Source organism: Tupaia chinensis, unplaced genomic scaffold (genome assembly GCF_000334495.1).
Source record: "Tupaia chinensis unplaced genomic scaffold, TupChi_1.0 Scaffold000469_1, whole genome shotgun sequence".
Lineage (NCBI taxonomy): Eukaryota > Metazoa > Chordata > Mammalia > Scandentia > Tupaiidae > Tupaia > Tupaia belangeri.
The window spans coordinates 531,895-544,058 of NW_006159978.1; the positions used below are offsets into that span (position 1 = coordinate 531,895).

The following is a 12,164-nucleotide window of genomic DNA, read 5'->3' on the forward strand; positions in this document are numbered from 1 at the left end:
CCAGAGAGGGAGCCAGCCTGAGGCTTGGTGGTTAAGGTGGCTGAATCCCACATGGCTAACTGTATGGTTCAAGCCCTGGACCCAGTGGCTTAAAAACTATGTCAAGCACACATGGGTGCATGCCCAAAATCCCAAGTGGAAAACAGAGAAGGGACTGTGGTATAGCCATCACCCCAACCCAGGTACAGGGGGTGCTTTCTTACTCCCCCCCACCCCCCGTCTGTCTCTCTCTTTCTCCAACCAGAGCATATAGCCTATGACAAAAATTTAAAAAAAAAAAAATCATATATGTTTTAGTGATAACGTTAAGTGAAACTGAAGTGATGAGATTACCGACTCCTCTGCCTAACCCTTCTCCATTTCGTCTATTTTATAGATGATAACTCCACTCAACTATTTCCTCTCTGGCAATGCTTTCTCTGCAGTCTCAACAGCATACTACTTCATATACACGCCTACTCTAGTAATTGCTTTATACTGTAAAATAAACGCAGAGAACTATTTTATTTAAAATTCAAGATCTGGAGGCCAGCAGGCAGCATGGTGGTTAAGGGTGCTGGATTCCCACATGGCCAACTGCATGGTTTCAGTCCCAGACCTGACAGCTTGAAAAACATGCCAGTGTGTACGCACATGTGCTCAAAAATCTCAAGAAGAGACTGGAAAAGGGACTGCGGCACTAGATACCCCCGTGAGGGTGATTTCTCACTTTCCCTCTCTCTTTCTGTTTGTCTCTGGCACGTTCATGTGCCCTATAGCAAAATTATTAAGTCATTGGGAAAGTCATGATGTATTTTTCTGTGTTTTCCTATGCAAAAATGTGTCATGACTTTCCTGATGACCCTGTAAAAAACAGTAATATATAAAAAACTATAAAGTCACATTACTTCACGGCCATCATCTCCCCTAAAATCCCCTCACCGTCTCCCCAACTAGCTTTAATTCATTGTCAGTGATTACTGCATATATAAGAAAACAAACGGATGGGTGAATGACTGAGGATGGAAGGGAGAATATGAACAAGTATATTGGGTTCTCAAGGTAAAACTGCTCTCGTCACTCTGACTTTGTCTCCAAAAATGTATTTTCTTCTTGGACTAGAAAATATATTTACCTCAAAATACACATTAATAGCTAAGAACAAGTTAATATTTCACAGGACAGTAATTGCAGATGAATAACACTCTGATGTGAGTTCAACCTCCAGCCAGTATCTCAAAAATTAACCAATTTTTCTATGTGTATTCTCTCTTACTTTATAGTTCCCTCTTTATTGCTTAAGTATCTGTCTTTATGTTATTCTCATACTTTCACAACTCTCACCTTAACAGGTAATATTATACTAAAAGAAAATTTTTCTAAAAAGAAATTTTTTAAAATTATTATTATTTTAAATTTTGCTATAGGGAACATGTGCTCAACAGACAGAAATCTGTCAGGTCCAGGACTCAAACCACAGTCAGTCACATGAGAGTCCAGCAACCAGCCACCTGCTGACCCCTTAAAACAAAATTTTAATAATTACCAAATACAGTTTATGTTCTCTAGTCTTGATTGTGCAAGAAGACTAAATTACCTTGTTGATGGCTATTTCCTTTTCCCCTCTACAGTCCTTGAAAGCTTTCCCTATTTCTAATCTAAAACAGCACTCAAGTAAAGTGAAATGACCTGGACCTACAATTTTCCTTCAGTGAAAAAGAGACATACAACTGACCTTGCTGAAAATGCTCGAGCACCATCTGCAGGTTGGCTAGTGACAGAGCGTACTGCTTTACTTGTTCCTGAGAGACAGACAGCTGCAGCGCAGTTTCATCCCTTTGCTTGGAGACCACATTCAGCTGTTCCTGCAGTGACTCCACCTGCACACTGGCTTGATGGCTGCAAAGAGGAGCAAAAAGTCCAACTGCTTTTATCTACAATAGACATTTCAACAAGAAGAAACTTCCCTACATCTTACTGCTTTAACCAAGTTAGGCTTCAAAATACTTAGATACTTCCCTTCGTTTTATCACTGCAGTAAAATATACATAAAATTCACATAAAATATACATAAGTATACATAAAATTCACATAAAATATACATAAAATTCACCATTTTAATCATTTTTAAGTGTATGGTTCAGTGGCACCAAGTACACTATCCTATATGCAACTATTACCACCATCCACTTCTTAATCTTTTTTTTTATCTTCCCAAACTAAAACTCCATACCCATGAAGTCATAATCCCCAACCACCGGCAACTCTCATTCTACTTTCTATCTCTACAAATTTGGCCTTCTCTATATTTTATGGCATTAAATTCAAATTAGATTTCAATTAGAAATTTTAGAGTGCCTCTGACTGTTTTCCCTGTTTTTCTTAACACAATCATTCTTCCCATGAAAGTGACTTTGAACAAATAGCAGTCCTTTTTAAAAACTAAGAATTAGGCTAAATAAGAAATGTTGACAAAAGAAAAATTTACAAATAGCCTTCAACTTTTCTATTTGCAGGTACAAATCTAAAACGTATTTATCATAAAATTTTAAGTTGTGAGGAACTCTAAGTTGTCATTTTGCTTAGCTCTCAATCTAAAAATAAAGGATTCTAACTCTCTTGCTATTGACACAATCATGGTGAACTCACAACTTTTCAAAGGTTATCCCACTGATGAACTGCTAATTATTAGTTGATATTTTTATTATCTTCTTCCTGTCTACATTGCTCCTACCCCAAATAACAATCCAAAAATCCCTAAGACATCTATATAGGACCGTTCCAAGCTTACATCATTGGTATATCTCCTTAATATATAATGACTATATTCAAAATACTGTAATAAACTCACTGGGTTTTTAATTCCCAGTTAAACTCCTATTCAAGAGCAGATCATTAAAAGTCATTAAGATCAAATCCTAGGCTGGTCCCAGAATATAGTAGGTAGGAAGTTAGATCCCATGTGGATGACTGAGGTTCAAATGGCCACCATCACATCTTGAAAAACATACCAGGCATGTGTGTATACATGCCTAGAATCCCAACGAGATGGGGAGATAGAGAAGAAGGGATTGCAGAATGACCATTCCCCCATGGGCTGTGCTTTCTCCTCTTTCTCTCTGTCTTCCTGGCAATTGAAAAAGAAAAAGAAAAAAAGATCAACTCCCTCTGAAGAGACTTTATGCAACAGCACCCTCTTGTGGAAAGAGCAGCAAATTGATAATCAGAAGGCCTGATCATCAAATGTTCCTGGACTTTATTCAACTTTGCTGGCTAGCAAATCACTCAAAGGGTGATTGAAAAAAGATGGCACTGAAAAATTAAATAAATACTAGGTGTTACTCATGTTAAGGAAAGGCTCAAAACACCATAATCTGGTTTGCAGATTTGAGTTACTCATACAGCAAATATTTATTATCTATTAAGCTGTATATGACATACAATGTGATAAGAGTACAAAATGAATGACAACATCCCTACCTTCAATGACTTCACTTTTTGTTATTAAGAATTATTTTACTTAGGGACCAGCAGGTAGTGTAATGGCTATGTTGCTGGACTCCCACGTAGTCAACAACGGTTCGCATCCCGGACCCGGTGGCTTAAATTCATGCCAGGCGCGTGTGCGTGCGTGCCCAAGATCCCGAGAGGAGAATGGAGGAGAAGGGATTGTGGCATGACCATCCCCCCTGCGGGGTGATTTCTCGCTTTCTGTCTCTCTGTCTCTCTCTGTCTGGCGAGCGCACGCGCCCTATAGCAAAAACCTCTCAAAAAATAAAGAATTATTTTACTTAATTAATTAACTAATTTTATTTGACCAGAGAGGGACAGAGAGAAAGAGAGGGAAAGTGAGAAAGCAATCCTCCAGGTCTGGTACTCAAATCACGGTCAGCCATATGGGAGTCCAGCACCCTTAACCACCACGCCAGCCCCTGACTTCACATTTTATTGGGTGGGAGACAACATAAAACAGGCCAGCAACTACCTGTATCCTAAAGTAAAATCTAAATGTCGTATCAAAGACTCAAACGAAGCATTATGCAAATCAAAGAAAAATGCTCATGCCAGGGTCTGTGTTTGGATAAGAGTTGGTCGCTAAATAAAACATACTTCATGAAAAGAGAATATAAAAAACAGGCAAGAAATACAGAAAAATGTTAGGTACCAGGCCTATTCTTCCAGTAGAAAAAAAGACTATGAAAAGAAAAGGCAGAAGAAAAAGCAACAGGAAAATGGCAGCTTAACCTGAGGAACTGAGTAAAACAGTCTGATTAGGAATAGATAATGTGAAATAAGGCTACCGTGGTAGGTAGCCTAGGACCAAATCATGGGAATCAAGACTGGTTTTCTAGGGACCAACAATTGGCATAATGGCTATGGACTCCCATGTAGTCGACTGCAGTTCGAGGCCCGGACCCAGTGGCTTAAACTCACTCCAGGTGTGTGTATGCATGCCCAAGATCCCAAGAGAAGAAGGGAGTCCTGTCTTCCTGTCTCCCTGTCTCTCTGGCAAGTGCATGTGCCCTATAAAAAGAAAAAGGAAAGATAGGAAAAGAACTCTCTAAAAAAAAAAAAAAAAAAAAAAAAGGCTGGTTTTCTAAAAAGATCACGGCTCTATTGAGGAAGCTTACTCTGGAAGCTATTGTGAAGAGTAAATTAAAGGGGAAGAGACTAGAAACTCTTAAGTTTTGGTGGGTTTTTGTGTGTGTTTGTTTTTTAATTATAGGGCACATGTACTCACTGGAGAGAAAGAGAGACAGAAAGCAAGAAATCTCCTCCCCAGGGGAGAATGGCCACAATCCCTTCTCCTCCGTTCTCCTCTCGAAATTTTGGGTATGCATGCACACGCACCCAGCGTGAGTTTAAGTGGGATTCAAACCAAGGTATGCTATGTAGGAGTCCAGCAACGTAACCATTAGGCCATCTCCTGGTCCCAGAGACTAGAAACTTTACATTAGAGAAAATAAAGGCCTGAAAATTGCAAGGAAGGATAATACATATCATAAAGATGTTTTAGCATTTCCAAAAAAGTAAAACAAATACACAAATGATCACTCACTGTTTTTGTTTTTAAATTTATTATAGGGTGCATGCATTCACAGGAGGGGGAGGGAGGGATATTAACTGAAAAAGTACCCCCCAGGGGGGATGGCAGATGGCAATGCTGCAATCCCTTTTCCATTCTCCTTTAGGATTTTGGGTGCACACACCTGGCATGTTTTCTAAGCCACTGGGTCCCATGCAGTCAGCCATGTGGGATCCATGTGGGATGGTTAAGTCAGCTGCCTTAATCATCACACCACTGGCTTTTCCAATCACTCATTATTTTAAATACCCTCCTTTTTTTTTTTTTTTTTTTTTTTTAAGAGAGATATTTTTGCTATAGGGTGCATGTGCTTGCTGGAGAGATAAGGATACAGAAAGCAAGAAATCATCCCCAGGGGAGAAGGCCACAATCCCTTCTCCATTCTCCTCGTGGGATTTTGGGCACACACGCACACATGCCTAGCGTGAGTTTAAAGCCACAGATTCCAGGACTTGAACTGCAGTCAACTACATGGGAGTCCAGTGACATAATCATTATGCCATCTGCTGGTCCTTTAATTCCCATTTTCAAACAAGTTTTCCTCCTGAGTCTGAAGCTACAGTAATATGCTCAGCAGAAATACGGTCTCTCTGTATCTCTAGTCTCTTTGTAGACAGGTAATATCTACTATCCCTTTTTATCTCCCTCAGCATCATAGATGGAAAAAAGAAAGACAAAAAGATGTACATGGGGACCAGCAGATGGTATGGTGGTTAGGTCACTGGACTCCCACATGGCCAATTATGGTTCAAGTCCCAGACCTGGACTTGCTTTCTCACTTTCTCTCTCCTTGTCTCAGTCTCTGGTGAAGCGCACATGCCCTTAACAAATTAAAAAGTAATAATAAATCAAAATTAAATATTTTTTTAAAAAAGAGACATGCACATAAAACATAGAAATAGAAAATGTAAACACAGAACTATATAAATATATAAAACATAGACATAAATGTAAAATACAGAAGACAAGGTAGGTGAGACTAGTCATATAACCTTTTAGGTTGTAGGATTTTCTGAAAGTAAAAAATAAATTGCTTTTGTAACTAAAATAAACCTGGGTCAGCCTATTGTGTAGCAGTGAAGGCAGCTGGATTCCATAAGACAAACTGCACAGTTCAAGTTCCAGACCTGGAGACTTGAAAAACGCGCTGGGCATGTATCTATGCATGTTCCAAATTCCGAGGAAAATGGAAGAGAAGGGACTACAACATTGCCATCCCTCTTGGTGGCTGCTTTCTCACGTTCCCTCTCTGTCTCTCCAGCAAGTGCACACACCGCACCCTATAGTAAAAAAAACTAAAAAACAAAACAAACAGAACATTTTATTGAGAGAAATAAAAATTGTAAATAGATCATCAGGGACCTGGTCACTCAACAGTTCTAAAAAATCAAAAGTTAATTCTTCATATGACCTAGGCCTTCACCTTGCTACTTCCTGTACTCTCTCCTAATACTCAAACCTAGGTTAACCTTAGATTATTTGATGAAAAATAAAACCTCATGTATAAGTTCTTTGGAAGCTAGATGAAGCTAATTAAAATCAGAATCTCAAGGAACAATCTTCAAATAAAAAGAGGCAATTACCTAGGATGACGGCTAAGATTCAGAGTGTGAATGCTTGATCTTCTTAAGTCACAGATTCGAATATGAAACCTACGCACACACTCCATGTGCTTGACCTTGGACACATCATGAAATCACTTTACCATCAGTTTCTTCATCCACAAAATGCAGATAGTATTACAAGAATGAACTGCATGAGAAATGTTTATTGAGTCTGACACTTAAGGAATGCTCAAAGTTAGTGCAAAAGAAATGAAAAAGTTACCTTGCATTTTCCATTGCACTGGAGGATGAAACTAGCTTTTCCTCCAAAATTGTGACTTTTTTCCTTAGTTTAGCCTCTCTATCTTCTGCAGCCAAAGCTTCACGGGTGTAAGAATCTTCTGATTCTAAAAGATGATTCCGCAATCTTTCTAGCTCCTGGTTTAACCGTGATTCTTTGTCACGTAAATGTTGAACCTGGATAGAGACATTTCTTTATTTTTCTTCTAGAGAATGCTCCCTTTTCTCACTTCTAAAAGCCACTTTGCTATCAAATCTTTTTCCCATTATTGAAGTGTACTGATTGTACACTAATTTCTCATATTGTGACATATATTTATACTAGAAAAAATTCTCCTGAAATCATCATGAATATTCATCTGGAAGATTTATTTTGTAAAATCTCATTCCCTATGGCTATAATGAAAAAATGGAATTATATAAAAATATTGGGCTCTTTGTGATAGATCTTTCATTTTTTTAGATTTTTTGCCATAGGGAATCTATGGCAGTCTGTCCTCTTTTCTCCCCTTTAGACTTTGGGCAAACACACATAGGTGTGATTTTTTTCAGGCTGCCAGATTTGGAACTCAAACAGCAGAGTTGGCCATGTGGGATCTGGCACCCCAACCACCACATCGCCTGCTGGCCTACAACAGACTATTTTTTTAAGGAATTATAATTTTTTGTCACATTTTATAAGTGGGAAATTTCTCTTACATTCAAAATGTGTCATTGTTTTCACTTTTCAAAACTGAAAATGTACCTGGGAGATCAAAGACCTATTGCAGCAACACATCAAGGAAGACTATGAAGAATTACCTAAGAAACAAACTCACTTAAATAAAAAAAAAAAATCTTTCTAATTTTTTTCACTTAGTAATTAGTACACTTTTTGTATGATTCATGTTCCTTTAAACTGAAAACATACCTCATTCTGCATGGCACTGTTTTCCAGCTGCTTCTGCTTCAAGGCCAACATGACTTGATCTCTCTCCTGTTGAAATATAACTGTCTTCTCTTGCATTGACTTAACTGCATTCAAAAGCTGATTCAACTCACCAGTCTTGCCCTTTTGAAAAGAATTTAAAAGCGAATATTTTCAAAATATCCTTTTATTCAATAAATAATTTCAAAATATAGTTAACTACATCAAAGTCATCAAATACTAGGAAAGTCTGAGAAACTGTCATAGTCTAGAGAAGTCAAAAGAGACATGATATCTAAATAAAAGGTGGGAGCCTCGGTCACGGTAATGCAAGTGCTATTTGACACTGCTATGTGGTAGGCTGAGGCCGCACAGGAAGACAGGCTTTCATTTCCAGCCCACTCTGAAAAGCCAGTCTCAGTGAGTCCACTTGTAGTCCCAGTTACTTGGGAAGCTGAGGCAAGAGGATCACAATGCACCAAGACCCTGGCTGAAACATCACATAACCATACACATACATACCGGAAATGAAAATAAATAATACAATGCGGTATCATCATAGCATCCAGAGACAGGAAAAAGACGTTTGGTAAAATTTAAGGAATTCAAATACAGAACAAACTTTACTTAACAGTAACACCTCAATACTGGGTCAAAAACTGCAAAGAAATGTGCCACAGTAATGTAGGATATTTATGATAAGGGCAAGTGCTGTGAGGTATATGAGAACTCTTTTGTAACTTTTCTATAAATTAAAACTACTCTAAAAGAAACATTTTATTAGAAATGTTTCAAAATGAACACAGAAGACAAAAATTTCTTCCAATGTATCCTATGTAACAAAGTTTTCACAAACCCCAAAAGCACTGATAAAACGTGGGTGTACATGTTCAGTATATGTGTATGTCTGCATGTATATACACACAGGCACGCAAATGTTAGGTATCCACAATTGCTGTTAGAGAAAGTAACACTGTCAAGTAACTGGCAAAAGAGATAGTCATTTCACACACATATTCTACTTAAGAAGAACAGCTTGGGCAACAATTACCAAAAATGACTTTGGAATGATATCTGTCTAATAATGAAAGTTTATTCCTGAATGCATTCAATGCACTACATATAGTATATTAAGGACAGCAGGAAAGATAACACTTCATTGCAAAAGTAGGGCTATTATTAGTTTCAGATGATAGCTGAAATTCTAAAAAAAACACAAAAGGAACCAGCAGTTGGCATAATGGCTATGTCTCTGGACTCCCATGCAGTCAACCGCGGTTCGAGTCCCGGACCTGGTGGCTTAAACTCATACCAGGCACGTGTGCGTGCATGCCCAAGATCCCAAGAGAATGGAGAAGGGATTGCAGCATGGCCATTCCCCCTGGGGGGGTGACTTCTTGCTTTCTGTCTCTCTGTCTCTCTCTGTCTTTCTGGTGAGCACATGCGCCCTATAGCAAAAAACCTCTCCAAAAAAAATAAAAGCACAAAAAAGTGTCAGGATGTTAATAGCTAATTATTTGTTTCTGTCTTAAATATGCCTATCAAATAAATGTATTTATAATTTTGTATTGTTTTAAATTTTCATTTAAACTTTCCATTTCTTTAAGAAAATATAACGCATTAGGAGCAGCAGTTGGCACAATGGCTATGTCACTGGACTTCCATGTGTCAACCGTGGTTCTAGTCCCAGACCTGGTAGCTTAAACTCACGCCGGGCGTGTGTGCGTGCGTGCCCAGGATTCCAAGAGGAGAATGGAGGAAAAGGGATTGCAGCATGGCCATCCCCCCCGGGGGGGTGATTTCTCGCTTTCTGTCTCTCTGGCAAGTGCACGTGCCCTATAGCAAAAACCTCTCAAAAAAAAAAAAAAAGAAAATATAATGCATTGTTCAGAATAAATCACTGAAACAAAAATATATAACTATTTCTTTTATCTAAATGATCGCCTCTCAGACAAGGAGGCCAATGTCTTCTCAGTTATTTTATTATAGAGAAAGAGAAAATGCTTAAGAAATTATACAGATTTGAAGATATGTTCTGAACATCTCTTTTTCTCTAAAAAACAGATATTATTTCCTCAATAACTCAAAACATAATCTGAAGATACTCTCAAATCATGTATAGAGTACTGAAAGAAATTAGCTTAAACTCATTACCATCAAATAATAGATGCTTAACTAGTACTTAGAGAAAACTTGCTAAAAAGCAGGCCTCAATAAAATATGCATACTTTAAATCTGTAAATGTCAATGAAATCTGATTAAAGACATAAACAGAAGGCATCATTGTTCTTTTTTTTGGGAGGGAGAGGTTTTCGCTATAGGGCGCATGCGCTCACCAGAGAGGCAGAGAGAGACAGAAAGCGAAAAGTCACCCCCCAGGGGAGATGGTCACGCCACAATCCCTTCTCCTCCATTCTCCTCTCGGGATCTTGGGCACGCAGGCACACACTCCCGGCCTGAGTTTTAAGCCACCGGGTCTGGGACACGAACCGCGGTCGACTACATGGGAGTCCAGCGACATAGCCATTACGCTAACTGCTGGTTCCCCAGGCATCATTGTTCTATATTTCTCTGTTATACTCTACAGCAATAAATATAAGATGCTACACCCTATTGTGTTTTGTGAACAATAGAAAGCTTTAAGACTCTACGAATCTTTTTTTGTTTGGTTTTGGTTTTTGCTATAGGCCATGTGCTCTTACCAGAGAGAGACAGAGAGAAGGGGGAAGAGAGAAATCACCCTTCCCAGAGGGAATGGTCAAATGGCAATCCCTTTTCCTCCATCCTCCTGTTGGGATTTTGGGTGCTCACACACATGCCCAGTGTGATTTTCAAGGCACAAGATCTGGGACTTGAACCATGGTCAGTCATGTGCTGGCCCCTAGTCTCTAAGAGTTTTAAGCTATCTCTAAAAGATGAGAACTCTTCAACACTGAAAACCAGTGTATCACTTAATCAGATGGCAAAGAAGGGAAAAATAAAGTATGCTTTCACAACTTTAAACCAAGACTTTAAGAGAGAACTTAATTGACAAAAGAAATTAAATCATTTTATATCTTGTGCCTGGCAGCGTGTTGAATATTCCTGTTCTGCCTATAATCCCTTTTCTAAATTTCTATTATTAAGAGTATAGGGAACCAGCAGTTAGCATAATGGCTATGTCGTTGGACTCCCACGTAGTCGACCGCGGTTCGTGTCCTGGACCCGGTGGTTTAAAACTCACGCCGGGCGCGTGTGCGTGTGTGCCCAAGATCCCGAGAGGAGAATGGAGGAGAAGGGATTGCGGCGTGGCCATCCCCCTGGGGGGCGATTTCTTGCTTTCTGTCTCTATGTCTGTCTCTGTCTGTCTGGCGAGCGCACGCGCCCTACAGTGAAAATCTCTCAAAAAAAAAAAAAAAAAAAAGAGTATAGAAAGCACAGGGCCAAGTCCCGGACCTGGAGGCTTGCTTTCTTGCTTTTTTTTCCTCTCTCATTCTGTCCCTCTCTGGTCAAACTAAAAATTAAAAAAGGCAATACTAAACAAGCTACGTAGCACCTATCAGAGTGTGATATAAACATTTTTAATAATTCTAATTCAAATAAACTCATGTAAAAATTTAATATATCAACAACTACTGGCGCAGTTTTGATGGTGTAGGCAGTGGAGGGCTGCTACATCATGCTGGAGCCACATGGGTGACCCCAGTTCTGGATTCTGGATTGATCTGAGCATGCCGAATATACCAGTGATCCTAGCAGGAAGGAGAATCATGGCATAGTGAGACCATGTTAAGAGAACCTCTTTCTCTCATGAAAAATATTAACTTTTGGGAACCAGCAGTTAGCGTAATGGCTATGTCGCTGGACTCCCACATAGTCGACTGCAGTTCGCGTCCCAGACCCGGTGGCTTAAAACTCACACTGGGCGTGTGTGCATGCGTGCCCAAGATCCCGAGAGGAGAATGGAGGAGAAGGGATTGCGGTGTGACCATCCCCCCTGGGGGGTGATTTCTCGCTTTCTGTCTCTCTGTCTCTCTCTGTCTGTCTGGCGAGCGCACGCGCCCTATAGCGAAAATCTCTTCAAAAAAAAAAAAAAATATTAACTTTTTAAAAAAGAAACAAAAGAGGACTAGCCAGCAGGTGGCATGGTGGTTGGGGCCTTGAACTCCCACATGGCTGACCATGGTTCAAGTTATAGACCTGGCAGTTTGCTTTTTCACAAATAATAACTCAAATTAAATAAATCTTTTTTTAAGAAGTATTTATTTCATTTTATTTATTATTACTTTTTTTTGAGAGATTTTTGTTGTAGGGCATGTGTGCTCACCAGAAAGACAGAAAGAGACAGAGAGACAGAAAGCGAGAAATC

General features: G+C 39.2%; 1 protein-coding gene across 2 annotated transcripts in view; it reads right to left on the bottom strand.

Annotated features, from left to right (window-relative positions):
- TRIP11 (thyroid hormone receptor interactor 11) overlaps positions 1-12,164 on the bottom strand; it is a 95,094-nt gene that overhangs the window by 40,081 nt on the left and 42,849 nt on the right. For both annotated transcript variants that reach the window (XM_014590642.2, XM_006155804.2), the window contains exons 12-14: positions 7,820-7,960; positions 6,893-7,086; positions 1,715-1,878 (exon numbers count right to left, since the gene is read on the bottom strand). In XM_014590642.2, coding sequence (XP_014446128.2) covers positions 1,715-1,878; positions 6,893-7,086; positions 7,820-7,960 — 499 coding nt within the window. The remainder of the gene's footprint in view (positions 1-1,714; positions 1,879-6,892; positions 7,087-7,819; positions 7,961-12,164) is intronic.